This window comes from Protopterus annectens, chromosome 15.part0, assembly GCF_019279795.1.
Source record: "Protopterus annectens isolate FY-2018-M chromosome 15.part0, PAN1.0, whole genome shotgun sequence".
In the NCBI taxonomy this organism is placed as follows: Eukaryota; Metazoa; Chordata; order Ceratodontiformes; family Protopteridae; genus Protopterus; species Protopterus annectens.
Genome location: NC_056749.1, coordinates 735,606,555 through 735,623,913, shown reverse-complemented (window position 1 = coordinate 735,623,913; position 17,359 = coordinate 735,606,555). Strand labels below are relative to the sequence as shown.

The window sequence follows — 17,359 nt, the reverse complement described above, 5'->3', positions numbered from 1 at the left end:
TGACAAGGTGTAGGTCCCTAGAACGTGTAGCTCAGAGGGATTGGGATTTCTTTAGGTGTAGCATGTCCAACAGATCTGGGTTTGACATAGCTTTATATGTTAGGCAGAGATCACCTCGGAGTAGGCGATATGCTACAGAGTAAAACTGGAGTTTTTTCAGACGGTCAGTGTAGGGCATCTGTTTGAGGCCAGTAATCCTCTTTGTGAGGTACTTCTATGGCCTTTCCAGCTGCTGCAGATATCTTGTGAGGTACATTCCAAAAGGGGCGTTGTACTCTATAATGGGTCTAATGAGTGTCAAGTAGAGGGGAACAATGACCTCTTTTTTCCAGGATGGAACCCTTTTGTGATGAGGTATGCCACATAGAAGGATTTCCTGACTACTGTGGTAATGTGATTATCAGAAGGAGAGACTAGTGTCCACCTGTGTCCCAAGGTCTCTTATCACACATCTGGTGTTAAGTAGACTGCCACCTATGTGGTAGTTTATGGGTACTGAGTTTTTACCAAAGGGGATGATAATGTACTTTTTGGCATTGAGCTTGAGGCCATGGCTCTGGCACCAGGCATCTGTCTCAGTGAGGCCCTTCTGTAGGACATCCACATAATTTGGGGACTCGACTATGGCTCCTAGTTTGCAGTCATCTGCAAACATCATTAGCCAAAGGCGTTCTGTGTTAGCCTGTACTTCAGAGAAGTAGATACCAAACAGGAGAGGTCTCAGGACTGAACCCTGTGGTACTCCACTTGTCACTGGCTTGAAGTCAGATTTGGAGTCTGCAACTTTTATAATGTAGGTTGTGTCAGTGAGCCAGTTGGCAACCCATCTTGTGATGTAGGGATTTATACCTAGTTTAGTGAGTTTAGCTATAATTCCAGAATGGGGGATAGTGTCGAAAGCCTTGGCGAGGTAAAGATAGGCTGTGTGAACCACCTTACCCTCGTCTACGGCTTTGGTAACTGCCTCAAAGAAGTTGATCAGGTTCAGGAGGCATGATCTGCCTTTCACAAACCCGAACTGGGTGGGGTCCAGAGTTTGGAGGTTACCAATGTCTTTGTTTATGAGTTCCATGATGATACGTTCCATGGCCTTACAGACCAGGCTCGTCAGGTTAATAGGGCGATAGTTCCCGGGATCAGTGGTGGCTCCTCCTTTGTGGAGTGGGATAACTGTTGCTGTGCACCATTCAGTGGGCACAAAGCCTGATTGAGGCTATGATTGAACATGGTGCTTAGGTGGGAAGCCAGTTTGTTCTGAAGTTCTTGTTAATGCAGAAGTCTGTTCCACCTAATAAAAAGCTAACCAGGGAAGGTCTCGAGACATATCTCATTACCTTTCAATGGTATACCACCAGGAAGAAAGAGACCAGAGTGACTGGGCTGGAATCCTCTAATTAAAGATAATTGGTGAACCTTCAAAGGATATTTTTTGACATGGAAAGAATATCAGGACCATGATAAAGTTAAAAAAGTACTTTGAGCTTTTGTTGATATTCCTCTGAGACACAACCTCAAAAGTTTCATAGCTGGATATTTTCTCTTAAAATAGTAGCACCTTGATTTAGTGATTTAAATCATACACTTAGATTATTCATTAAGCATTCAGATCCACTGGCAACTATGGAGGGCTATTAATATTTCTTTGTAACCCTGATGTCCTTCACCACATTTTGCGTGACATAGATATGAGCTTGGTTTAAGTCGTAGTAAGACTCAATAAAATTATCACATTATATCCAATTTTAGATCCCCATCTAATACTCCCTTCACTGCATGCAGGATATGTTAACCAGCTTGAAAAATTAACATTCAAACCTGAGACACTTTTCTTAGAGCTGACTTAAATGATCCATGCATATACTTCAGACATTTCCTTTCTAGAACAAATATTCCCCCTGTAGTTTCTGGACTTTGTAAACAACAATGCACTTGACCAACATGTCTCCAAGCCCACTGGAGATGGAATTCCTGTTGCTCTTGTCCTCTCAAACATTTATCTCACTTGCACCAACTGACTTGCACCACCCGACTTGTACTTGCAGCACCCCATTGATACTTGCATCTCCCCACTCATACATGTACCACCCCACTTGTTCTTGCACCACCCCACTCATACTTGCATACCCCACTTGTTACCCCATCCCTTCTCAAACCTGATCACCTTGCAGTGATCTTCTCTAGGAAAACCTAATTTGTATCCCCTAATAATTCCTCCGCGTTCAGGGGTTACTCCAGAACCAATCATTTACTATGTACTGATCCTATGGATAATCACAAATAAATGGTACCAGACCCCAATAAACCTTGTAACTCAGGTCACTGCTACACTCTGAATTATAGAACTTCTTGGATGGACACAATGAGGCATCCATACCAAGCTGGAATAACCATAAACATAATAGCAAGTTTAGAACTAAGCCAGTATGGTGAAACTACCACGTAAAAAATTATAATAAAACGGAAAAGCTCTCCTTAAAAGATGTCCACTTCATCATTATAAATGGGATTTAAATCTGGTACATCTCTCAAATGCACCATTAGGAAATGTAAGGACAACTGTGAACTTAGGATTGCAACTAATTCAAAAGGCAACAGTTGGCCTTCTTCAGCTATCTTAGGAAGCCTATAATTTGGCACTGAACTTAGCTCAAATGGTGCCTCCTTCTGCAACAGCAAGAACATTGCTGAATCATGTTGACATATTCTCTTCGAGCTTCACTCCACCCACATTGTCCTCTGTCCCCGCAATTCCCTCTCAATTTAGACCAAGTTCTTTTAGCACTTTTCAAAATTAAAAAAAAAACTACTTCCATCGGCCATGAAAATATCCCTTTATGTCTGCTGAGAGTATAACATCCCAACCATCACAACTCTTCCATCAATTCTTAAACCTGAGTCTATCCACTGGTTATGTCCCTGAGGTGTGGTAAATGGTACTTGTCATCCCCTTGCATAAAAGTGGTCCATCTACTGACCCAAGCAGTTACAGGCGTATAGTCTTATTGGTAGTATTTGCAGTGCTAAGGAATATATTTTAGCTGAACTAATAAACAGTGAAGCAGTTGACCTTATATTCCTGGATACACACCAGTTTGGCTTGTAGTACTTAGATCATGCCTGGGCACATGGCTGAGTTCTTTGAAAGGGTTACTGAGGCCATGGATAAGACTCATTCTGTCAGCACTACTTATCTGTACCTTGCCAAGACCTTTAATACTATCCCTCATGCTAGGATTATTGACAAACTCCAGGTCCAAAAAGGTATCTTCCCACTTTATTCATTCTATATTAGGCCCATCATAGAATATAATGCACATTTTCGTATATATCACACTGTTCACCTAAATCAGATTGATAGATGTCAGCAAATCCCCCTAAAAAGATCTCTGATCCCCATAATTTTAACTACTCTGATAGACTAAAAGTATTGTCCCTCTCTTCAGTGCCTTGCAGACTCTTGAGTGGTAATCTCTGTTTAGCCTTCCATGTTTCGCATGTCTAAGCACTCTTTGATCCCTTTTACCAAAACAGAAGCAGTGATTAAGTAAACACCCATTATAGAGACTTAGCAAATCAATATCCAGTGGCATGACAGATAACTAACCAAATGTAGAACAGTCGTTCTACTACTACATTTAAAGCGGAGTATGTCTACAGTGATACTTTCTGTTTATTACCAGCATTTGACACATTTTACCATAAGTTTAGATTGTTCAGTTTTAAACTTATTTTCATTAGATAACAATCTCACTGGTACAACTAAATTATAAGCATCATTTGGATCACTCTGAAACACTCATCTAATTGTAGCTGATTTATTTTGAAAATAATTAGACTCTTATAAGTTTGGTGTTAACTAATGTTTTACTGAATTTTTGTTTTGACTAACTATCATCGCAGTACAATTCTATGCATGTACGTTTATTTTATAAATCTTGTGTAACTGCCTTCTACTCATTCTGCAACATGGAGCTTTTCACCATGTGCATCCACTGAAAACTGGACCTCTGCCCATTTGGACTTTCCCTGTAAACAAAAGCACTCATTCAGTCAATCAGTAAATAATTCATAGAGGAGAGGGTAGTATATATTGAGGAATAAGACAGCCTTGAATAGGCCTGAAGTTTTTGTGCTTGTAAGAAAAGAGGCTTTTAACTTTCAACAAACTGACCCACCCTAAAGAAACTTCATAGCCAGCTCATCTCCAGGTATCCTGGACATTCTTTATAAAGGCAAAATGGGAGGATGACACTTTGAGCAGAACAAAGGGAAAATGCTAGAATTGTGAAGGAAGATTATGAACAACATCCTCCCACTTCTTACACATCCCTTGAGATTTAAAATGATTTAAAGAAAAGACTAAGTAGTGACATAGAAAATGCAGTTCATCATCTATTATTGCCTAGGCAGTTAAATCTACTGGTAAACTGAAGTATTACATTTCGAAAGTCTGAAGAAGCATTGTAAAAACGTGAAAGCGCTTACTTATTTTTGTTACTGCAGTCAATAAATGGTGGTTTTATTTCATTTTATTTCGAGCTGTGGTGAGCCTCATTCAGTTTGTCTACATACAATTTCCTGATTCTGCAGAGGCTCTCAGCCCATGAGCTGTCTTGGTTTGATTTTTTTCTTTTTTTTTACATTTAGATCATTTAATGTGTCAATATGACAAGGATATGAATAATTAGCTTATTTAACAGAACTATTGATAATATCGATTCACAAAGAAACAATGGGAGGATATATGTATGTCTCCCAAATATGCAACAAAATATAGAAGATTCAGGCTTTTGCTTGGAAATGATTTTATAGATATTTTTATACCCCAACCGGACTCCAGAGAACTTTTCTTCAGGTAGACAGCAAATGTTGGAGGTGTGACGGGGAAGAAAGAGGTACTTGGGAAAATATTGTCTGAGAATGCGAAGGGTTGGCAGACTTTAAGGATTCCCTGCGGGATGCACTGTCAAAGATGCTGGGTGGGCAGATTGGTGTGACGAGGGAGATGATTTTTCTGAGCTATGATACAGAACCGGAATTGCCTAGACATGGTAAGGCCTTGCTGTGTCTAATTATGGTGGCTGCCAAAAAGCAATTACTAGAAAATGGAAATCAGAATGTAAGACAACAATATTATAAGTAGTGAACATAGTAACAGAGACAAAACAACTGGAATTGAGATCTTTAGAAAAGGGTAGGAGCAAACCACATAGGAAAAAAATGGGAATTGTGGGAACAATGCATACAGGGGAGGAATGAGGCTTAAAAGAAGGCAGGACTTAAATGAGCTATGTAATGTTTGACTGAAAATGATTGGACAGATTATAAATGATGTATAATGTTTACAACTAGGAGTGTGTCAGTATGGTTTGTGATGTAAAAGGCTTGCAACTAGGATTGTGTCGGTGTGGTTTGTTTTCATATATATATAAATGTATGATGTAGTAAGTGATGGTTTAATACACGTTTCTTATTTAAAAAAGGGGCAGGGATTGAATAATATACATAATGTTGCTTAGGTTATATGATATATAGCAATACATATGAAGTATAATGTTTGTTAATGTTAATTTGTTAATACAGTTTGATTACATTTGTAGAAATATAAATTTGCCTGTCACAAGTGATAATTCAATAACAGTGCTAAAAAAAGAAAAAAAAAAGAACTGTTGACAAGATTTGTTACAGAAAACGGTGATGTAAGATTCCTCTAAGCAAAAATATCCTCCCATAACCAAATTTTTAACAATCTTGAAGTTAATATTGATAAAGGAATATGTTATCTATCAGTAGTTTAGAAATTATTGAAAAATATATGTTGTTTAGATGGTAATTATTGAGACTGTACTATACAGATAAGTAACTCTTCATAAATGTGAATTGATAAAAAACGTATAATTGTATCATCTTCTCATACCACCACCTTTTCATGATTTTGGAAGCTTCCATGCCGATTCTTACATAGAACTCTTTTTATACACCATAAAATTGAAATAATTTGTAAGAAGGGAATTTTTGGTTGTTGGAGATGACAATCCTCACTCAAGGCCAATTGGGCGACACACGGTGTTGAATTGTGAGTTGATTTTCCTTTTCTGGGTACAAGTTCAAGCTTTCCTGCAGACATGATCAGATAAGTTTATTTTGTCTAATTTATTAGTTCTGTTTAATCCTGCAATCCCTGTGATTGTGCCAAGCTAATAATACCCTGTCCTTTGGTGTCTGTTAACTATTGCCAGAAAATTGATTACAACATATTGGAAAAGTGAATCATTTCCTTCACCTGCTGAATAAATGCCACCACTGTTGTTTGCCACAAAATGCACATATGAAATTTACAAGATGTAGATTTTCTTCTGAACTCAAATGCTGACCAAAGTTATACTCTTTATTGCTGGTTAGTATTTTACAATTGCTATAACATGCTGTGTACTGTAACGCAGTTTACTGCTTGTTGTAGACATACCTGTATATAGTTAATATGCTGATATAAGTTATTTGTTTGTATTTATTGTAATTAACATTTTTATAAATGTTTAAAAACAAAGAAATTTAATGGTGAGGCTAGTGAGTAACTATATATGAAAAGGACACATAGGAATAGACAAGACTAAATATTTGGTCTTACTAAGGATTTTTACTCACCAAGAATATTGAAAGAAGTTGCAAACATATGTGCTGAATGTCCTGGATGCCATAACACAGATGCTCACTTAGAATTAAAAAAAAACTTTTGATTCTAATGCCTGTCATAGAAGTGACATTTAAACATATTGATATGGCCATTGTTTGGTTAGTGGTAAAATCTAGCAATCAATTTCAATATATCATGGTTATTTTGGACTGTGTAACCACATATTGAATATCCATTTCCTATGCAGTGCTAATAATAAATATATAGCTAGGGAGTTAATTTTATTATTTTCCAAGGCATTTATAGCTAAGGAAATACTCACTGACCTGGGGACTCCATTTATGTCCTGAATCCTGAACAGTCTGCCAAACAATTAAAAAATTAGCATACCATCTCTGGACAAATGAGTTGGAGTCTAACAAAACATGCTGAGAAAAGTTTTTGGGGAAGATGGTAAAAACTGGGCCAATTAATTCTGTACCTCCTGCTTGCCATTAGACAAGCACCTTAAGTCTCAACCGGGCACAATCCTTTTGAGTTATTACCTGACAGGTACCTTTTGGACTGTTAAATATTGCCAAAGAAACTTGGTTAGTAGATAAACCACCATTTAAAAGTATCAGAAAACAATTTAACAGCACACAAGATAGGCTGAAAGTAGTGATGCCTTGTACAATGAAAGACATGTTAGTAGCCCAGGCTACACAATAAGGGGTGTATAACAGATATACAAAAACTAGCAAATTTAAACTTAGAGATCAGGTGTTAGTTCTGATCCTCTTCATGGAAAGCAAGTTTTTGGCTTTGAGGTAATGGAAAAAATAAATGGTATTAACTGCTGGGTTAGACAGGCTGGTAAGAGAAAGCCAGAATAAACATACCATGGCAGCGTTCGGAAACCAAGCAAAGAAATGAAGGCTTTTGTTGTTAGCTTTGCAGCAGAAAGTAATAGAACTGATGGAGGCGCCCTCTACACATGCAGTGCAGGTAGATGACACAATATGTATGCCACTGAAACAAGAGGTAAGAGAGTTTCTTTTAAGAAACACAAAAGCATTTCAGAACAGCCTAGCTGAACAGACCTGATTCGGCATCATATTGATCTCAGGTTAATGAAAAGCCATACAGAATACCTGAGCAAAGAAAAAAGCTGTGCAAAAGTACAAAACTGGTTAAGGTGGGGGGTATAGAGAAGTGAAAATCAAGTGGAGCCCACCTCATAATAGTGTTCCAAAAGCCTGTAATAATTTTAAGAAGCTGAACAGGGCTTCAAAATTTGACATCTACCCAGTGTCTGAGGTAGATAAACCAGTTAAGAGATTGTGGAAGTAAAGATTTTAACAGCATTAAATCTGACAAAACAGTGCTGGCAAACCCATCTATCAGACAAAGGCAAAGAAGAAAACAGGGTTTTCAGGCCCAAAGGGCTTCTTCCAAAATATTGTCTTTCTTTTTAGGATATATAGCGCTCCTGTGACAGAGTAGTACAGCCCCATATCAAACAGGCTGTTGCTTACCTAGATGATGCCATGAAACAGTCTAAGGACAGACTCCCGTCTAGCTATGGTACAAGCTATGTTAGACTCTGAGAGACTAATCAGTATCTCCAAGAGCAAGTCTGGCATGACAGAGGTAAAATATTTAGGAGACATAATAGGAAGAAGAACTTTTATGTCTCTAAAAGGAAATTTAGAAGCAGTAAGAAATTGGCCTGTTCCAGACACTAAGAAGCATGTGAGCCCATTATTGTAATAGTTGAATAGTATGAAAACTGTGTTCCCATTTTGCATTTCTAGCATGCATGCTCTATAACAGATTTGCCAAAGAAGAGGTTCCTTAATTTAAAATGGACAGTAGAGGCAGATGACACTTTTAAGCAGGTGAGGGTACCTTTATATTCAGAAACCTTCTTAACATGTGCAGATTTCAGAGGTAGTTTGGGAGATAGTATTTTCACAGGGCAATGAGAGAGAATAACATCTCACATGCTTTTTAAATCACAAGAAAGTCAGATAATGGCCCAGGTATGGGAATGTTTGGCTTTGTGTGGGTACGCTCACTACTGAAGTATTATCTCCTTGTCAGGGGCTTACACTGTTCACAAACCCTGACCTTGAAGTGGTTAAATAAGCAGCAGGAGGGGAATACTAAACTATGTAGATGAGTATTTGTTTTTACAGCCATTTAAGTCTGCTCTAAAGGATTAGTCAGGCTTGACCCACCATAATATCCCGCATGTTATTAGTGTTCAGGACTATATATTTGTTATTATACCATGATCCCCCCAAAACGTGCACGCTGATTGGCCAGCGTGCCCGTTGTAAATCGAGTTATACTAATGGAAAAAGGTCCGGTCGCCCGGACTTTTTTCCATTAGTATAACTTGTTTTTTTAAAACACTGTCTTGCTATGTTAAATGGGTTTAACATAGCCAGACAGCTTTAAAATAAGCAACGGAGATCTCCATTGCTTATTTTAAAGCTGTCTCGCTATGTTAAACCCATTTAACATAGCGAGACAGTGTTTTAAAAAAAAGCAACGGAGAAAGCAAGATCTCCGTTGCTTTTTATGTTTCGCTATGTTAAATGAGTTTAACATAGCGAGACAGTTTTAAAATAAGCAACGGACATCTCCGTTGCTTATTTTAAAACTGTCTCGCTATGTTAAACTCATTTAACATAGCGAAACACTAAAAAAAGCAACGGAGATCTTGCTTTCTCCGTTGCTTTTGCTCAAGCTCTGATGTACTACGCAGGCGCAGTACATCAGAACTGCCGGATGCCAGACATCTGCGGAAGGGCAGTAAACAGGCATTATACTATGCCATTATTTAAGAAAAGTAACAGTTTCTTTTCTTAAATAATGTCATATAATAGCAATAACCACTTCTGGGTGTGGGTAATGGTAAATTTACGGTTGGCTTTGTTTGGTCCGGGCTCACCGGGACCAAACCATGCCAACCGTGGGTAAATTTAGCATTACCCACACCCAGGCGTGGGTTATTGCTATATTGTATCACTTGACCTACCTGAATGTGTCAAACTGAGCATTCCACAGTGATGCAAAATATTTAGAATGCTTAGTTATTGGCAAATATTACCACAAAAGCAGTGGTAGCTCGTGACTTCAAATCAAAGGTGGGCTTCAGGAGATAGTTAAATGGGTGGGGCCAATGGGAAGGGGTGTGACCAACTAGAAAGGGGTGGAGCTATGCTCAAAACCACAAAAACTGGGACTTTAATTAACTACTCTGTCCTGGGTGCCAAACCATCATTATGAGAGTCCAATCAAGACAAAATGAAGTGTAGAAGAAAAAAAAAGATTTCAGTGCATTGGCTACATGACAGCTTACTTAATATCTAGATGGAAACAAAAAGGTTGTGAGGCATGAAAAAATAAATTACTTTTTAAATACATTACTGGAATGCCAATCAAAATCAAGTATAAAAAAACAAGCAGCACTGAGCTCAAACTACTTCTCCTTGCACTGCAGTTATAATTTATATTCAGATTTATAAAAGTACCAAGTAACATGCTGAAAGTTGCAATCTCTGTGATACCCCCCTTGTAAAAATGTTTCTTATCCAAAAAAGACCTGCTGCCTGACAACAACTATCTACCTGTTTCATGGGAAAATGTGATCAAAGTAAAAAATGAACAGCAAAAAAGAAACAAGCTCAAGATAAATTGCTTAATGGATTACTGCACAGGTTATGGACCACACATGATAGATTGGCATTCTGTTTAGTTTACGGGTAACGCCTGCAAAGATAACTGCAAGTCTCCAACAAATGTAATGAGCTTCTGAAAGTACTGTAATCCTGTCCTTTATTACAAATATTGTCATATGCATTTCAATACCTAAGGCTTATACATTATCTAGTTATGTAAATATTCTCTTCATGGCAACAACAAAAAGGCTTTCAATGTTGGTAATTCTTTAACAGTATGCTTATTAAAGCTTACTTGCATCTTACAATCTCAGACAAGCTTACCTGATGGTCATTAAAGCATTGCTACTTAAACACAGAGCAACAGGGACTACAACAACATGCATTTTCTGAATAATGCAAAGCATAAATCAACAGTCTAAAAATATGACAGTAAACCAGAACATTCTGCAAAATCAAGGACAGATGAAAAGCCACCATAGTACTTGTGTCTATCTTGGGATGGAGTGATACTCTGCACACTTACACTGGTAACTGCTCCTTGCCTTGCTTGGACACATCCAGAGTCACTACATGGGGGAGTGGGGTGCAACAAGTATGTCACAATTTGAAATGTCTCTGGCAGACGGTGATGGCCCTGACACATTTGTGATACCTCTCAACCTCAGAGCAAGAAATCTGGACAAAGCCATAAGTAGAAGTGGGACAAAAGCCCAAAAATAAGGACAATGTTTAAATATTGCTCTTATAAACTTAGAAAGATAATAGAATAGTAGGTCTTGCATCAGTATGAATTTTCTGAAGGGTATGCAATCTGAAACTCAAATGTCTGTCATTATTTTCTAACTTCAGTCTTTTTTGATTTGCCACTAATTTGCCAAAAAAACACAATTTTATGAAAATGGACCAAAAATGTGATGCAAAAATATAAAATAGCCACACAATACAGCTGGGAACCTGTCAAAGAAGGGACACTTTTTAATATTAGTACTGTTAAGCTGAACAGCTGACAAAATAGGAGAATCTACATGCATTTTTGAAATAAAAGTAATCTATAACTCTGATCACTACAATTATTTATTAATTGTAAACCCTCCACAATTTCTTCCAAAATTACCATTTTGTGAAGGGATTATTAGGGGGAGAGCAACATTTTGAGCCAAAGTCAGGGATAGTTGAGATGTTTGGATATATACCTAATTCTATAAAGCAATTTATCTGCACGTACCTCTCAACCTCTTAACGCAGGAAATCTGGACAAGGCCAAATATATTGGGGGAACATACAGACAGTACTAAAATTGTCCTTGTATAAATGTAGACAGTTGACAGAATAACAGGTCTTGCTTTAGCATGCATTTTTCTGAAGGGTATGAAGTCTGAAACTCATTGTCATTTAGTGACTTCATTCCTAAATGATTTGCCAGAAAAAACACAAATTTTGTAAGGAACAAACCAAAAATAAGAAGCAAAAATCTAGTCATTCTGCGAAAATCTGGACAGTTGAGAGGTATAGTTCAGTCGGGGCTGTCTTTGAGTTTGCTGCCCTTCCCCCCTCACAAAATCATGGTCGAATGGGGCCTCCCCCCTGCAGCCATTCCAGTGTCCCATTACTTGGTTATTTCACTCCATTTACCATAAATACTGTAATATGCATATTGCTTTACTTCTGCTAGTGGTGCTGCGGTTGCATTATCGCCTCACAGTTAGACGTTGCACATTCGATTCTCAGTTAGAGGTCTTCTGTGTAGCAACATGCGTGAATGGGCGTTCCTTCGTTGAAGGTTGTGCATTAGGCCCGGCAAGCCAGTACATAAAAATCTACTGCCGATCGTTAGCGGACCGGAGTTCCACTGTGGCGACCCCTAACCGGGAAAAGCAGAAAGACACAAACAAACATTTTACATTTTACAGCACACACACTAATAGACATCTGCTAAACAAAGCAATGCAGTCTCACAATGAAAATAGACTTAGCATTAAAACTTCTCTGCCCTTGAAACTGACATTCATTGAAGCAGTATTGAAACCCACATTCAAAGAAAATATATCTGGCCAGTGGCAGATAAAGATTAACTGTGGGCTGTTTTCAAATCATAGGCCCCTTTCACATAAAACTTACATGTGTTCTTTGATATACCTTCCTGACTGTATTACATTCTATTCCTTGTATAATACAGTACAGTTGATAGAGGATTTTAAATTTATTGTTTTGAACATTTTTCCAGTAAACAATGAAACAAATTGCATGCACCAATAATGACAAAACTGCCCAATTCAGAACATTTCCATCATAAAAGTCTACTCAGTCTTCTATAATCCACCAGTATCAGTAAATATGCACAATCTCTGCAGAAGTAAAAGTCATCTAAACAATTCCTCATTAAAGAGATCTGTACCTAATGAAGAGGTTGCTGCTAGCAAATAACTTTAAATGTCATTGTTTCATCTACAAATAAAGTGTCTGTTGCCCTTGAGGAATAAATTACCCATGTTATATTAAAAAAGGATAAGCTAGTAATATTGCAATAGGGAATGGATGGCAAACTGATAACAGGTTGATAGTTACTAGGTATCTCCACCAAAGAGGACATTCTCAGGACTACAGCATCCACCCTTTTTAAAAGTACAACACAGTACAGTATAAGCAATGCATCTACATACTGTGGGAGGAGAACCCACAGCCTTCTGCATCAAAAGCAAGTACTTTACCTGTTGTGCTATTAACAATGCAAGTAGACTCCACATAAGCAGCACTAAACTTCTCTTCACCTGAAGCTCTTAGCTCCTTGTAAAATCCACTTGACACATTCATCTGTATCTCTCAACTTTGCAGCACATGAGCACAAGAAATCTGGAAAAAGACAACATTTATTGGGGGGGACAAAAGCCCAAAAAACAGACACACATTTTAAACATTGCTTGTATAACCTTGGAAAGTTGCTTGAATAAAATGCTGTGCTACCGCCATGCATTTCCACTGCCAAGTCTTGAAACTAGGGCCCTGTGCACTACAGTCAGAGCAACATGCCACTATGCCAAATCAGCTGTTTCTTGAAAGATAGGAAAACTGAAACTTAAATAATTAAGTCATTATGAGCAAGATGGTCTGTGAAAATAACAGACTGCAGGATATTACAACTTTATGTATTTATATGTGTGTCTCTCTCTTTCTCTCTATCCCTATAAAACACACACAAACACACACACACACACGCTTACCTGATTTATAGTTTTCACCATAGCTCTCAACGTCTTAGCACAAACCACCTGGACAAAGCCAATAATGGGGGAATACAGCCCCAAACATGTTCAGTGAATTCAGATCTCACCATAGCTCTCAACCTCTTAGCACAAAAAACCTGCACAAAGCCAATAATGGGGGAATACAGCCACAATAATAGGGACAAATCTCAAATATTGATCTTATAAACTTAGAAAATTGCAAAAATAAAAGGTTTTGTCTTACCATGTACATTCTGAAGAATATGAAGTCCGAAATTCAAATGTCTGTCATTATTTAGTGAATTTAAAATCCAGAAAACAACAGATTTTATGAGGAACAGAACAGAACAAAAATATGAGGCAAAAATCTAAATGCTTTTCACAAGTGGTGGAGGGTAGGGAATTCAGGCTCTTCCTACCTGCACCCAAGGTTGAGAGTTTGAGTTAAGCTCTAGGCGCACACACACACACACACACACACACACACACACACACACAGCCTGAGCTGCGTTAAGCCAAGCCAGAAGTCTCTGCTCGTTCCGAGCATGCACAGACTGCAGATCTTGCAGTCCAATCCCCATCCAGTCTATGCACTTAGGGCATCTGTAGACTGCTGCTTTCTTTCCAAATTTTTGGTTAACAGCTGGGGATTGTTTTTATTTTGGTTTACAGCTGGGGGGGCTGCAGTCCTGCAGTCCAATATCATGAGCCAACACTGCACAAAAGATCATTTGCGTGCGAGGTCCAGACTGCTTTCAATAATCAAAAATTGTAGGACCTGGAAGAGTGCTTCCACTGAAATGTAAAAAAAATCATTTAAGATTCTAATACAGCCATTATTTTCAAACAAATGATGCAGTTAGTTGAAAAGTCATCTCATCCACACACATGCACATGCACTCACTATATATAGCTAACAATTTTCAGTGTATCACACAAAATTACTTAATGTTTAAGTAAACAGAGAAATATAAAAGCTTTTGCTGCCACCTTCACTTGGTGTTGTTCTCTGGTATCAAATATCCAAAAGAGTATAGACTTGAGTTGGGATTTACATGTAAATCATGTAATGTATAATAATAAATATTTATTTCTAGTACAGTAATGCAGTTTTGAATTAATTTTCTTGGTATGTCAATACCCCTTGACATGGGTAGCTATGTGCAGTAGTTAACATGCTAATATCCCCTAGTATAGGTATCCATGGGCAATAGTTAGTTTTAATATTGTCCTACCCAATATGGGTGACAATGGGCAGCAACTAAAATGCTAATAGTCCCTAGTATGGGTGCTGTTGGGCAGTATGTACGTGATAATACTCTTTGGTATGAGTAGTGGTGGGCACTATATAAATACTAATACTTCTTGGTATTGGTGGTGGTGAGCAGTATATAAATGCTAATAGTCCTTGGTATGGGTGCTGTTGTGCAGTATATAAATGCTAATACTCATTGGTATGAGTAGTGGTGGGCAGTATATAAATGCTGATACTCCTTGGTATGGGTGGTGGTGAGCAGTGCATACATGATAGTACCCCTTGATATGAGTAGTGCTGGGCAGTATATAAATGCTAATAGTCCTTGGTGTGGGTGGTGGTGGGCAGTATATAAATGCTAATAGTCCTTGGTATGGGTGCTGTTGAGCAGTATATACATGATAATACTCCTTGGTATGAGTAGTGGACAGTATATAAATGCTAATACTCCCTGGTATGAGTAGTGGTGGGCAGTATATAAATGCCAGTACTCCTTGGTATGGGTGGTGGTGGGCAGTATATAAATGCTAATAATCCTTGGTATGGGTGCTGGTGGGCAATATTTAAAGGAGTCGTTTAGAACCCCATAACCGGGTCAAAATACACTATTAGGTTATATGCAGAGAAACATTTCTATACTCTACAATCACTCTATTAGGTCATATAGAGAGTCACATTTCTTTACTCCAAAAATGACTTTTATTATTTATCTTTTATATATAGTATTAGCAGACACCAGGTAATATATTTCATAATATCTCACCACTTTCATTGTCTTTCCTAAACTGTATACTAAATAAATACTAAGTAGCTGCTTTCAGTGTGCAGGTACTATTTTAAGATCTGTATAGTACAGATATTTGTTGACATTGAATGGGAAATGTGAAACACATATATGTATAACTATATCACACATGACAATTGTGAAACAAATATCACATTCTGATGGCACTTTGCAAGACCTGTCATTCATATCTGTCGGTCTGTCTTAAGACTGGCTGTTAGTGCAGAGTGCATTGGTCTAAGTGTAATTACAAATTAGTATTTAATTATTTTTAATACTGGATTGTCCTCCTTACTTTTTTACAAAGAGTTATGCCTTAGTTTTTTGCCATTCATTATTCATCTGGTATTTGACATTTGGTATAATGCACTGAATGATAACAGCATTAATTTTACATCTGCCAGTCATACGTTCTGCCTGTCTCCTTACTGCCATGTGCTGTCATATAGATTTACTTCTGAAATATATGCACTGTCTCCTAAACAGAGGTTAATCTTTTTTCTGTCTAGGCTAGCCATAACAATGACTCCAGCTTTGTCGAAGAGATTCTACGGGTAAGTGTAAGCACTTTTTTGTGTGTGTGTCTATGTGTGTTCTAAATGTGAAATTTGCAATGGGAAATCTGCCCATTTTATAATTAATTACTGCTTTATGGCTGTCCTGAAAAATTTGTCTACTGTTTGAGTCTTTAGGCTGGAGAACAACCAGCCTGTTCTGTGCTAAACTGGCCCCATGTGTGACCTTTACAGATATCATATGATGCAGTCAACCTTTGATTTCCTAAATCAATTCACTTATTGTTGTTTTTTTTGGTTGAAACTGTGGAAAGCAGTATACTCCATTATACCCTGAGAACCAGAATAAGTTATCATTCACTAGATAACCTGCATTTTTTTCTGTTAGAATTCAAGCTGCATTTAAAATTTAAATAATGGATTTACTGTTGCCAGTCTTGTTATGTATAAATATATTAATTTAGGGTTTATAGTTGGCTTCTTATGTTATAAATTTTGGTGGAAGCATGCATATTTACATAAAAATAATCATCTATACAAATGCATGCAATGACTGAATTAAGCAACTAGAAAATTCACTGTAATAGGTTTTGGGTTATATAATTCTGACAGAATGATATTTCTAATGCAGGAAACTAGAAAAAGTACATTGCAGGTGTTCTATCATGAAGCAATTAGTTTCACCTCTGTAAATCATAAGCCGTAAAAGAAACTATCAGGCTCAGAAGAATGAATTTATCCTAGCTTATATGCAATTAATATTTGTGTTATTGGAGAATCTGTTCAGCTGCATACAGTTAAAACTGAAGTTTTATAAAACCACTTTGCAAAATATTGAAAGAAAGCACATAGTATATATGCAATGCTGTATACTTGTAAAATTTGTGTGACAAAATCTTGACAAACATAAAAGTTGCATATCAAAATTTAAGCAGTTTTGCTGATTGCGTCACCTAATAGCACTAAGTTGGAAATGAATGTATGTATTCCAATGTAAACTAAGTGCCTGCATGTCTACATAAATGTACATGTGCATGCACAAGCAAACACATGCACACACTAGAATAGTAGTAGGAAACCAATATAACTAATGCTATATACATTAAATGTTCGTATGTCTACATAAATGAACACACGCATGCACAACTAGTCAGCTGTGATGCCATGGAGGGGAAATAGCCATAATTATGACCCAGATGATGAGGTACATTTGTGGTCTGGTTCCGGTTTCAGCTAGTGTAGGGAAAGAGAGGAGAGGAAAGAAGATGTTTAATCT

The 17,359-nt window shown here is 37.5% G+C and overlaps 1 protein-coding gene across 2 annotated transcripts in view; it reads left to right on the top strand.

Moving 5' to 3' along the window:
* Positions 1–17,359, top strand: part of AFF2 (AF4/FMR2 family member 2) — a 3,001,139-nt gene that overhangs the window by 1,605,513 nt on the left and 1,378,267 nt on the right. For both annotated transcript variants that reach the window (XM_044057592.1, XM_044057591.1), the window contains exon 6: positions 16,078–16,122. In XM_044057592.1, coding sequence (XP_043913527.1) covers positions 16,078–16,122 — 45 coding nt within the window. The remainder of the gene's footprint in view (positions 1–16,077; positions 16,123–17,359) is intronic.